The sequence below is a fragment of the Acipenser ruthenus genome, chromosome 11 (assembly GCF_902713425.1).
Source record: "Acipenser ruthenus chromosome 11, fAciRut3.2 maternal haplotype, whole genome shotgun sequence".
Classification (NCBI taxonomy): Eukaryota; Metazoa; Chordata; class Actinopteri; order Acipenseriformes; family Acipenseridae; genus Acipenser; species Acipenser ruthenus.
In genome coordinates, this window is record NC_081199.1 from 7582963 (window position 1) to 7595777 (window position 12815).

The 12815-nt window shown below is 41.6% G+C and overlaps 2 protein-coding genes across 2 annotated transcripts; one reads left to right on the forward strand and one right to left on the reverse strand.

The window, feature by feature from the left end:
- Nucleotides 1-41: 41 nt before the first annotated feature.
- LOC131739406 (uncharacterized) lies at nucleotides 42-3981 on the reverse strand. Its single transcript, XM_059033211.1, has 2 exons — nucleotides 3512-3981; nucleotides 42-3323 (listed from the first exon to the last, which is right to left on the reverse strand). Exons 1-2 carry the CDS (start codon nucleotides 3705-3707, stop codon nucleotides 2413-2415), a joined length of 1107 nt encoding a protein of 368 aa, XP_058889194.1. The 5' UTR covers nucleotides 3708-3981; the 3' UTR covers nucleotides 42-2412.
- An 89-nt stretch (nucleotides 3982-4070) lies between these two features.
- On the forward strand, nucleotides 4071-12812 carry LOC131739407 (tectonic-1-like). The gene is made up of 14 exons (XM_059033214.1): nucleotides 4071-4475; nucleotides 4790-4907; nucleotides 5058-5188; nucleotides 5695-5852; nucleotides 6244-6346; nucleotides 6676-6788; nucleotides 7078-7098; nucleotides 7274-7411; nucleotides 7893-8018; nucleotides 9876-9958; nucleotides 10859-10999; nucleotides 11076-11229; nucleotides 11771-11887; nucleotides 12452-12812. The coding sequence occupies exons 1-14, from the start codon at nucleotides 4118-4120 to the stop codon at nucleotides 12593-12595; spliced, it is 1905 nt and encodes a 634-aa protein (XP_058889197.1). The 5' UTR covers nucleotides 4071-4117; the 3' UTR covers nucleotides 12596-12812.
- Nucleotides 12813-12815: the final 3 nt, after the last annotated feature.

Here is a 12815-nt window from a genome sequence, read left to right on the forward strand (position 1 = left end):
GCTTTTATATTTTTCCATTAAGCTATTTATTTATTTGTTTGTTTGTTTGTTTTTACTGAATAAGGAAAACCAGCGCAGGTACTCCTCATAATATGAATAAATTATTCAATCTATGCACATAGACAGTATTTTTAAAATAAATAATACTATAATTAACTGCGATCAATGACCAGATATTTCCATTACCCTCCAGTGTTTCGGTGCTCGAGACTAACCCATTGCTTGACCATGAGCACCACAGCTCTCCGGCTCCACATACCTGTTTTGAAGAAAGACCCACTCTATATGCTTTATGATGAAGGCATATATCTGGTTTCAAAGACCGCGATTAGAACTGTTTTGGACTACCTTACACTAAAAACTTTTAACAATGTAATATAATTTATATGCAAGCGATTGTATGCACATATTTGTGGTTTTTTTTATGTAATATACTGAACCTCAGTTCCTGCAGGCAGGCGCATCACACAGGGCGAGGCAATCCACATCCAGGCGCAGGGCGGGCGCGGACAAGGGGACCTCTCGTTCAAAAGACACAAGCCCGACAAAAGCCGGTTCCGTTGCAAGGAAGGAGCATGTATCGGGCTTATCTTTGTGTTTGTGATTACACCCTGCTGTTGCCTTCCCCCGTGTACGCTACAATACGACACACAAACACCCAAGTGTTTAACATATGTTACATAATACTGTATATAGTACTGCCAGTGTTATTTTGTTTATTATTTTACAGACCTAGAACCATATAACCATACAACTATTTTAAGATGAACCGCCCTCAGTCGGAATCGCTCTCAAACCACTGTATTTTACTGTAGTTTATAACTGTTCTCTGTAATGTGGTATTTTGTATTGTGATACTTTGTAATGTTATACTTTGTAACAACTGATAGTTGCCCTGGATAAGGGCGTCTGCTAAGAAATAAATAAATAACAATAATAACTAACTAACCCATCCGATTTTAATAACTACAGTAAGTATGCTCTTAGGTACTCTCAAGATAAATTGGAATTTTCCAAATATTTTAAACTGAAGTAAACACTTTGACAATATTGTAACAGTTTATCCCGATTAAGATATCCGGGTACTGCAATAATAATGGCCATGGTTCTCAGAACACACATTTGAATGGCAATAATTCCATTCACCATGAGAACAGATGCTATGCAAATCACTCATCAAAGGCTGAGGATGAGGGAATTGCAAGCTCATTTTATTATTCAAATATGGATTTGGGATGCAAATTAAGCCTCCTTCTTTCGAGTTGTAATATCTGAAGCTTATATATATAACTGCATCACAGTCCTCTGTTGTTTTGCTGTTGGGTTTAACTTTAGCAAACTAGAATCTGGAAAGTGAGGGGTCCCTTGATGGCGTTATGAGTCTGACTTCCATGATAAACCGGTTTTAGCACAGGAAAAATAAAAAGCGGAGGAGAAATGTTTGCTACTAGCGCCACTGTGTTTCCACCACAGTCAGGAATGCAGTTTCATAAAGTTATATGCATTGCTAACCTCGACTAACACACTACCAGTTAGTACATTTTCTTTGCCTTATAACACAGCACGACACTCTGCCGGATATTGAGTAAAAAGTAATATTCACATTCAATAACAACACTATGTAACACAATTTTTGTTCCTGGGTAGTAAGTGTTATTTCCTAATTGCTTATGCCTCAAAAGTATAGAAAATGGCTATTATTCCCCACAAACTTTGCTTTTGTGACCAGGACAGTGATATTTTGAAATTTACCTATTTCCAATGAGAAAACGGGCGAATTTGTGTCTTTTCGTTCACAAACAACATATGAATCCAAATTAACATGTATTTATACTAAAGTAATACAAAAATGACTACAAAAGATTTAGAAGTGAGTAGTTTTTCGAGATTTACGATTATACTGTAAATCACTTTCACGAATCAGCCCCCAAATGTAGGCACCCATCATGTTCTCGCTATACTGTCCTTGGTAGCGGCATTCAAAGTCCAGTATATCCTGGTGGAAGCGCTCGCCTTGCTCCTCCGAGTACGCTCCCATGTTCTCCTTGAATTTATCAAGATGAGCATCAAGGATATGGACCTTGAGGGACATCCTACAGCCCATTGTGCCGTAGTTCTTCACCAGAGTCTCAACCAGCTCCACATAGTTTTCGGCCTTGTGATTGCCCAGGAAGCCCCGAACCACTGCGACAAAGCTGTTCCAAGCCGCTTTCTCCTTACTAGTGAGCTTCTTGGGGAATTCATTGCACTCCAGGATCTTCTTTATCTGTGGTCCGACGAAGACACCGGCTTTGACCTTTGCCTCAGACAGCTTAGGGAAGAAGTCTTGAAGGTACTTGAAGGCTGCCGACTCCTTATCTAGAGCTCTGACAAATTGTTTCATAAGGCCCAATGTGATGTGCAGTGGTGGCATCAGCACCTTCCGGGGGTCCACCAGTGGCTCCCACTTGACGTTGTTCCTCTCCACAGAGAACTCGGTCTGCTGTGGCCAGTCCCGCCTGTGGTAGTGCCCCTTGGTGTCCCTGCTGTCCCAAAGGCAAAGCCGCCTTGGAGACCCATCAGGAATGCCACCATTTTGAAGTCTCCTATGACCTCCCAGCCGTACTCATCATACTTCAAGGCATCCAGCAAGGTCTTGAAGCTGTTGTAATCCTCTTTGAGGTGCACCGAGTGAGCCAGGGGAAGAGACGGGTACTTGTTACCATTATGGAGCAGCACGGCTTTGAGGCTCCTGGATGAGCTGTCAATGAAGAGGCGCCACTCATTCTGGTTACAGGCGATTCCGATTGCCTCGAACAGACTGGTCACATTGTGGCAGAAGCAGAGCCCATCTTGACGGGTGAAGAAGCTGGAAAAAGGTTGGTGACGCTTCCTCTGATCTGCGACTTGCACACTTTCATCCAACAAGTTCCACTGCTTGAGCCTAGACATCAAAAGCTCGGCATTGGACTTGGTGAGACCAAGATCTGTAATCAAGTCGTTGAGGTCTTTTTGGTTGGGGTAGTATGGGTTTCTCTCCTCAGCTCCACCTCTGAAATTGTCATCTGGATCTACAACGTCTTCCTCGCTCTCTGACTTGCTGCTCTCTTCTAAAGACGGCTGCTCTCTCTCCGGAGGAGTGGGTACCGGGAGCTCATGGCAGTGTGGCACCAGGGCGATGGATGAAGGAAGGTCCGGATACGTGATAGCAGGTGCATTCTTGCCAGTCCGACGTTTGGAAGGGTCCACCATGCAGAAGTAGCAGTTGCTTGAGTGGTCAGTGGGTTCCCGCCAAATTCTTGGGATAGCGAACTTCATGGCTCTCTTTTCCCCTCTGTACCATCCTACAAAAATACATTTATTTCACCCATGACTAATGTGTAAGAGATTCTCGCAACATTTTTCATATATGATATATTTTTTCAATAACATTGAAAATTGTAAAACATTTTAAAATTAAAAACTTTTACAATTTTAAACATTTTAACAAATTTTATAACATAAAATTCCGAGCAACAATTGTCCATCTTACCTTCCAGAGTTTTTGTGCAGTGTTCGCAGGTGAAATGAGGTGCCCAGGGTTTGTCTTGAATCCCCGACAGGCATGCCGAAATATGCCTTGTAGGCCTCACACATCTTAGCAGATGCTTCCACTGAGTACTTTTTCGCTCTTGTCTTGATAAATTGGCAGCAGACATAGCAAAATGCTTGCAGCCTCTTGATGCCATCTCAGAAAAATGCAGATATGTATCCACTTAGGCAGCTGGAACTAAACTGAACTGGTGGGCTTAAGGCCCCTGTATTTATACTACTATTTATATTACTGGAAAGTTCTAGAAAGTTCTAGAAGTTACTCCAAGTTTACGCAGCACTGAATCTATCTGGAATGTTCTGGAAAATAGGTACATTTCAAAATATCACTGTCCTGGTCACAAAAGCAAAGTTTGTGGGGAATAACAGCCATTTTCTATACTGTTGAGGCATAAGCAATTAGGAAATAACACTTACTACCCAGGAACAAAAAAAAAAAAAAAATTTACACGGTGTAATAAGTGTTTATGTTTTACCCAGCATGCTTACGCCGATTGACTTCCTGTCCGGATGCAAAACTCTAGGCAGTTTACGGTTACTAGGAGCGATGGGTCCGTTGCTATGGGCTCTAGTTTTCTGTAATTTTACAGTTATAATTCATTCTCAAATTACCACCACATCGCAAACGAGAGAAAACGAACATTTAATATATGTTAACAAGATAAACACCGGGACCACTACACAGAGTGATCCCGATCCGACTGATTTAGCAATCCGATCGACAACACAAAGAGGCTTTTTAGATTCGGGTCAAATTGGTTCCACTGCCGACCCGACTGCCTCCACCGACTCGAATCCTACCGCTTCTGAAAGCGAGATATCGACTGGGAAAGAGGTTCCCAAAGCAGCCACCGTCTCAAAGCCTCTGCCGCTCGCTGGATCTCTTCCGACCCCCATCACCGACGGTAGGTTTTGTAACCAGAAGCGATGTTCAGTTTTGCAGAAAAACACAAAGTTTAAACTTGCATTCAGAAATGACACATTGCCTGTTTGTTTGCATTCCCCGATAGCATTCGGACTGACTAGAACCAGCTGTGTCTGTGGGATTTCCTATTGCCAGTACAAATTCTAACCCTAGAAAGAGAGGATACAAAAACGACCATCAATCATATGACATTTTAAGCTACAGTTAAAACGCTACCCTTTAAACGCAGTGCTTGTGATGAAACATCAGTGTTTTTCATTCTATGTGTGTTTTGTGTTCTGATTATTTCTCCAGTGTCCAGTCTGTGCCCCTGCGATTTGTTGGAGGGTCAGTGTGATGTCAATTGCTGCTGTGATCCATATTGTGCAGCAGAAATCACACTTTTTACAACATGTTTGGTTCAGAAATTGATGTAAGTTTATTGTTCTTATTCTTATTCTTCTTAATATTATTCTTTTGCATTTCAGAATTGGCAGAGACGACCGTATTACAAGCAGTGAAGTCAGTTCTACAGAGCAGTCTGTCTGTATGGTGTTACTGAATGTGCTCTTTTTGTTTTTAGTGTGAATAACCAGCTCTGCAGTCAGCAAGCAGCTGTCTACTCACTCAATGTGACAAATAGTTCAACACAAAGAACATTCACCTTGACTGACCAGGTCAGCCCAGATGTCTTCTGCATACAGACAGCCAACTGTAAGTGATACTGCGGCACCAAAGAAAACAGAAACGAAACTGTAAAACCAGCGGTGGAAATAAGACTCCTAGTGCATAACAGTTTCACCCAGTCCACGTTTTACTAGGAGCTGTGAGCAGCGAGTCTTATTGAACATAGTAAAACCAGGACTGGATCAAACTGCTGTGCAATGGGAGCTTTCTTTAAGTTACTGTACCATGAACGTGTAAAATGTTAACACTGATAAACTACTTGCAGTTATCAATGCAGTAAAAACATGGCTAAAAACCGACATTAAAGGGCAGACAAAATACTATGCAAGTTCAAAGGGTAAAGTATTTCATTAATTATATATTTTTTATTATTTATATATTCAAACATGAAAAGTCCATCCCACCTCTGATAATTTGTGGTTTATCACTGGTGATGTGAAGTATACACATATTTGGAGTATGTGATTTTTTTTATACAGCATGTGGATATTATTTTAAAAAGGTGAAATAATCATGTACTGTGTTCTCTCTAGATGAGTCTGGCTTGTCCTTCACTCCCCCTGAGGTGCCAACAGACAGTAACTTTGACAGTCTGGTCAGGCAGTTCATAGGCTACTTCTTCAGCTCTGCAGCATTGAGTCAGACAGATGCGACTTCAAGCAGTGTGGAGAGCCAGGCTGCTGGCTATAAGGTGAAGAAGCGAACAAGTTGAATAATATATCTTAGAAGATTTACAAACAGTAGTGTGCAATTTTATTAGAACGCCTCTGCTGTTTTGTTTTGCTGTGCATGTGAAATCAAACCACTGTAACTGAAAATCTTGGAAACTTTTATTTAAACAGGAAGTTGCTCAAGTGATTTAGTTTTTATTTTCGACTGCCCTGTACCTGCTTATGGTGTTCACAATCACTGTGAGCGGTGCTGATTCAGTTACTCCAATACTGTGGATAGCTGCCAGCCATAGACATATGGAATGTAGGTTAAATCAGCCAGTGTCTTTATAGCTTTATATTTATGTCTTTTAAAATACATGGCTAATACAAAACGAATACTCTGTGATGGCGATTTAATCTCTTTGTCAGTATGCTGACCTTATTCGAACACTCAGCGAGGCAAACGGCGAGGGATTTCTCAAGCTCCCAACCACAGCAGCAACTTCCCAGTGTGCAGACAGTAACCCTGCAGGTACTTACTGTATTGTCATTACATTGTGGCTTTGAAGCAGCACACCCTGCACACCCCTAGCAGGAGGTTTACCACTATGCAGTAGAGCCAGGCTGGTGACAAGAGTCCGTAAAGGCAATGCATCACACAGAAGTGTCCACTACAGTCCTGTTATGGTACTAACTTGTATCAGGCATCTCTCCCAGAATAAGTGTCATCTTGTGAACTGCAGAAGTTAGACATCAAAGGCGTGCTTCCTTGATTTTTGCAAGCATGATGCTGAGATGTACAATCTACAGCTTGTCATGACCATCCACATTTCAGATTTCACTTGCTTTTCTTTTTCCAAGCCTTTTTAGAAAACCAGGCGACACGGTGCAGCCGAAGGTTCAGTGTGGCGACAGACTGCACCACTCTCTCTGCGCTAAACCTGCAGAGCTATCAGGATTTCCGAATCCTGTCTGTAAGTAAACTCATTTATAAGCCTCCCCTTCTGCTGGAATTAGTTGCAGGTGCATGCTTGGCTCCAAGTGATAGTGCGGCAAGCAAGATACAGTGAATGAGAAAGTCTTGAGTCCTTCTAACTACAAACTGCATTTAAGGAACAAACTGGACTGTTATCAAGGTCTGCTTTCTGATAAAGTTAAGTGCATAGAAGGATAAACTATAAGGAATCATATTGTAGTGTGAATCAAATGCCTTTATAGAATTATTTTTTTCCTTAAGTTTAATGAATTTATTTTGTATTACAGATTCCAAATGTAAACAGCTCAGTAAGTAATCTTTTCAAAAATCTATTAATATATTAAAAAGGGGAGAGACCTAGGTCTTAGGTGCTGTTAAAAAAAAAAAAAAGTCAGTTTTCCTCAGTAAAAATCAATGAATCCACATTGCTGACGTTGGTGGTGCCCACGTTGCTGGTTTATTGAATGTTTTGTTTTAATGTAGCTGGTGAGTATCAGTGTGAGCTCCATCACAGTGCAGTCCCTGGATGGGAGCCGCAGTCGGCTGGACACCACTGATGTCTCTTCATACCCTCCTGAACTGCTGCAGGCTGGCACCGTGTGCAATAATGTCGTGCTTCAAGTAAGAGCCACTCAACTCTAACATGTTTTTGTTTTCTTTTTATGTAATCCTGGGGGAGTTCTGGGAGGACAGGCTCAATATGTTGCCTCTTTCGGAAATTTAGACGCACATTTATTTTGTATATTACCTAGGAATGTGGCTTCATTTACAAACAAGCCTGAGTGTCTAGGCTAAGCCACCAACGCACGATTCAGAGCTCAAAGGCTGCCCTTTGAGACAGATGGGTATGGAGGCTGAACTGTGGTCCCACCTGGGCAGGCTTGAGGCATGGTCACGGTGCCTCGTCGGAAATCTCAAGCAGCTCGTGCTATCCCTGTTCTGTGGGTAAACAGAGAGAACTTTACACTCTAGCACCTTTCTTCAATACAAAATTAAAATAAACATAAAAAAGGTTCACAACTCCAGGCTTCACAATTGGCCACCTATCATTAGGATCATTACACACTAAAATACTTTAACACTATTTCCTTCTGTTTTGCAGGTGAGTTATCTGATCTCATATAACGATACTGGTGCTATTGTGGATGCCAAAGTGTCCTTCATACTGGGAGCCTTAAACAGTTCTATGGTGCCTGTATCACAGAGCTTTCAGATCACTTTTGTGCAGGTAAACACATGGCCATTGAATACTCCATATCTACTGCAGTGTTGTAGAAATATATATATATATATATATACAGTACTGTGCAAAAGTTTTAGGCAGGTGTGAAAAAATGCTGTAAAGTAAGAATGCTTTCAAAAATAGACATGTTAATAGTTTATATTTATCAATTAACAAAATGCAAAGTGAGTGAACAGAAGAAAAATCTACATCAAATCAATATTTGGTGTGACCACCCTTTGCCTTCAAAACAGCATCAATTCTTCTAGGTACACTTGCACACAGTTTTTGAAGGAACTCGGCAGGTAGGTTGGCCCAAACATCTTGGAGAACTAACCACAGTTCTTCTGTGGATTTAGGCAGCCTCAGTTGCTTCTTTCTCTTCATGTAATCCCAGACAGACTCGATGATGTTGAGATCAGGGCTCTGTGGGGGCCATACCATCACTTCCAGGACTCCTTGTTCTTCTTTACGCTGAAGATAGTTCTTAATGACTTTCGCTGTATGTTTGGGGACGTTGTCATGCTGCAGAATAAATTTGGGGCCAATCAGATGCCTCCCTGATGGTATTGCATGATGGATAAGTATCTGCCTGTACTTCTCAGCATTGAGGAGACCATTAATTCTGACCAAATACCCAACTCCATTTGCAGAAATGCAGCCCCAAACTTGCAAGGAACCTCCACCATGCTTCACTGTTGCCTGCAGACACTCATTCGTGTACCGCTGTCCAACCTTCGGCGAACAAACTGCCTTCTGCTACAGCTAAATATTTCAAATTTTGACTCATCAGTCCAGAGCACCTGCTGCCATTTTTCTGCACCCCAGTTCCTGTGTTTTCGTGCATAGTTGAGTCGCTTGGCCTTGTTTCCACGTCGGAGGTATGGCTTTTTGGCCGCAAGTTTTCCATGAAGGCCACTTCTGACCAGACTTCTCCGGACAGTAGATGGGTGTACCAGGGTCCCACTGTTTTCTGCCAATTCTGAGCTGATAGCACTGCTGGACATCTTCCGATTGCGAAGGGAAGTAAGCATGATGTGTCTTTCATCTGCTGCAGTAAGTTTCCTTGGCCGACCACTGCGTCTACGGTCCTCAAGTTGCCCGTTTCTTTGTGCTTCTTCAAAAGAGCTTGGACAGCACATCTGGAAACCCCTGTCTGCCTTGAAATTTCTGCCTGGGAGAGACCTTGCTGATGCAGTAGAACTACCTTGTGTCTTGTTGCTGTGCTCAGTCTTGCCATGGTGTATGACTTTTGACAGTAAACTGTCTTCAGCAACCTCACCTTGTTAGCTGAGTTTGGCTGTTCCTCACCCAGTTTTATTCCTCCTACACAGCTGTTTCTGTTTCAGTTAATGATTGTGTTTCAACCTACATATTGAATTGATGATCATTAGCACCTGTTTGGTATAATTGTTTAATCATACACCTGACTATATGCCTACAAAATCCCTGACTTTGTGCAAGTGTACCTAGAAGAATTGATGCTGTTTTGAAGGCAAAGGGTGGTCACACCAAATATGGATTTGATTTAGATTTTTCTTCTGTTCACTCACTTTGCATTTAGTTAATTGATAAATGTAATCTATTAACATGTCTATTTTTGAAAACATTCTTACTTTACAGCATTTTTTCACACCTGCCTAAAACTTTTGCACAGTACTGTGTGTATATATATATATATATATATATATATATATATATATATATATATATATATATATATATATATATATATATATTCAGGACTAAAGAATAATTCCAATATCAACCCTGTATAATAGAAATAATAGAAATAGATACAATACTAATATGTAAACTTCTATGTGCCGATATGTTATCTAAGATAATGCTGTTTCCTTCCAGGAGAATACAAAGCCTGTTCCTTCAAGTGGAAACCCAGGATATGTTGTTGGACTCCCTTTAGTGGCTGGATCCAGAACTGCAGGATATCCTTTTGCATGTTTTTCATGTCAGCCAGTTCACATCGGAGTAGCTTCGATGCTGTTTATAGATCTGTTGCCATTTAGTGTTTGCTGCCTGGAGTCAGATTTTATAGGTGCATAAAATCATCACATGATAAGGTATTTCTGCCCAGGAGCTGTTTGTGTCTGCACATGTTTAAAGCATTAACACCAAGGGTCAACATCCGTTAGAAGTTTGACCTTTCTGCTGATTTCATCTGCTACTATTATGTGATGTAATGTTTTTGACAGCTGGTTGTATTATAGAGTATATAGTGTGTGTGTGGTTGTTCTAAACAACTGGTTTGTTGGAGTATCGTGCTACAACTCAAGCATTTATCTTGCAGAACTTTACATCTTAAATAAATCAAGTTGTATATCCTCTTCTGTCACAGCAGAGATTCAATACCCATGTAAAATTGTACACACACACCCACTGACACGAATGCAATACCACATGTGGCAAACTGCAAGTGCGTTAGAAGAAGGCAGGACTGAAAGGAGTTTAGAAGCTGTCTTATTAAAAGCAGATTGCAGAATAAACTGTATTATATGAGCAGGGTGTGACTCATCTTGCAATCGTGACGTCTGTTGAGTGTATGAGGTCATGACAATTGTTCATCAAACAGAAAAAGCTGAAGCAAAGTTGTAGAGCTGCAGGGGCTGCTTTTATTCTGAACTTGTTTTCCAGCAGTGAACGCTTGATGAAGCTAACGTTGATCGAATGCTTCTCGTTTATCCATTATAGAATTTTCACCTGCTTTCACAGACTCCGTTTAGCACTAATCTTGATCTACCTTACGTAAGGTCATTTGCATGATCAGTGCTTCATAAAGCAACTTTGTTCTGTGTTTCTTTTTTCTTTTTCTTAACTTGTTCTGCCACATCCCCTATTGTACTGAGTACTAACCGATTTGGGATGCTGACCATTATTAAGAGTTCAAGCAATCAAGATTGCTTGGTCGTCTCAGGAGAAAGGACTCCTGTTCTGTTTGGCATCAGTCTGGTGTCGGGCTGTAGATTCAGGTAAGAGAAGAGAACACTCTTCCAGGAGAGGGTTTCACTGTACAGTCCAAACCGCACTGTGTGTCTCTCCTTGCAGGGTTCCCAGTACTAAGAACTGCACCCTGCTTTCTGAAACAATCCTGGGAGTACTGAGAGGGCAGGGTTTCCCTCAGTATGTTGCCTCTTTCGGAAATTCAAAGCCCCAGAATGTCTTGGACTGGGTCCAGATCAAGACAGAAAACGCTGTATCGGTGAGTGACAAAGAAGTGACGTACTGCAGGAAACAAAACACCACCGCACCTTGAATGAGCCCATATTTTATGCTGTTGTATGTCAGTACCTGTGCCATGGAGGTAGGCAGTGTGACATAACTTCCCTATCTACAATACATTAACACACATTTGATTGTACAAGAGAGGAAACAGCTCCTTCTACAAACATTATCAAGTCCGTTAAAGGCTTTGAGCAATGGGGCTTTCCTAATCAGTTTCTAGTGTTTTGCAATTTCCAAGTCACTGTGACACAGTGCAAAATGTGGACATTTTCTGGGGGAGTTTTTGTCACCATGTGAATTTTATAGTTTAATGTACTATGTGGGTGCGTTTTCTGTTTGGATCATAAGACTGCATGACAGACTGCCATTACTCATATAGACCTCATGTTGGTTTTCAATACGTTCCTAAACTAAGAACTGGAATAGAAACTCTGCTGGGTTAGTTTATCTGAGTATGATAATGTTTTTATGTATTTATGAAATAACTGATTCTGAACAATGCCATTCTCATTTTTCAGAGTTGCAACATCCCCCTGTCTTTAGACATCGTAGTGCAGTGGACAAAGTATGGGTCCCTGGTCAATCCACAAGCTCAGATCGTGAACGTGACTGAGAAAATCAACTCCATCAGCCTGGTATGTCATTGTTCTGATGCGCTACAGCACCAGCCTGGTATGTCATTGTTCTGATGCGCTACAGCACCAGCCTGGTATGTCATTGTTCTGACGCGCTACAGCACCAGCCTGGTATGTCATTGTTCTGACGCGCTACAGCACCAGCCTGGTATGTCATTGTTCTGACGCGCTACAGCACCAGCCTGGTATGTCATTGTTCTGACGCGCTACAGCACCAGCCTGGTATGTCATTGTTCTGACGCGCTACAGCACCAGCCTGGTATGTCATTGTTCTGATGCGCTACAGCACCAGCCTGGTATGTCATTGTTCTGATGCGCTACAGCACCAGCCTGGTATGTCATTGTTCTGATGCGGTACAGCACCAGCTTGGTATGTCATTGTTCTGATGCGCTACAGCACCAGCCTGGTATGTCATTGTTCTGATGCGCTACAGCACCAGCCTGGTATGTCATTGTTCTGATGCGCTACAGCACCAGTGTGCTCCCCTTTATGGGGTACAGTATGTCTAACATTGTTTATTGAACCATTGTGCTCTAGTGCTAACTGTCTTGTTATTTGTTCAGAATGCTCTCACAGCAGGCAGGATCATGCAGATCTCCAGTTCAGTCTCCTTCGTTGACGTCTCTGCTGCTGCGCAGGCTGGTTATAAAGCCCCACCCACCATCGATGCCAAACTCCCCTTCAACTTCTTCTTCCCATTTGTCTAAAGAAAGCAGAGGCCAGTAGACAAACTCCAGGACCAGGGTCAGAGACCCCTGCAAGTTTAACCCATTATGATTAAATGGTGCTGGGTTGTGGTGAATTGATCAGTTTCCCATTGGATTTATTTGTGCAGATTGTAAATATTGTGTTGAACTATTTATTTGTAATACAAGTGTGTATATAATATGTATTTTTTTTTTTAATCAGGTAAACAAGACACTTTTT

Bases quoted from the DNA above. Each gene is read 5' to 3' on its own strand.
- LOC131739406 (XM_059033211.1), bottom strand. From the start codon at position 3,707: ATGGCATCAAGAGGCTGCAAGCATTTTGCTATGTCTGCTGCCAATTTA. The intron at 3,324-3,511 runs GTAAGATGGACA...GTATTTTTGTAG, and splicing joins CTGCACAAAAACTCTGGAAG to GATGGTACAGAGGGGAAAAG.
- LOC131739407 (XM_059033214.1), top strand. From the start codon at position 4,118: ATGGGTCCGTTGCTATGGGCTCTAGTTTTCTGTAATTTTACAGTTATA. The intron at 4,476-4,789 runs GTAGGTTTTGTA...TTATTTCTCCAG, and splicing joins TCCGACCCCCATCACCGACG to TGTCCAGTCTGTGCCCCTGC. The intron at 7,412-7,892 runs GTAAGAGCCACT...TCTGTTTTGCAG, and splicing joins GCAATAATGTCGTGCTTCAA to GTGAGTTATCTGATCTCATA.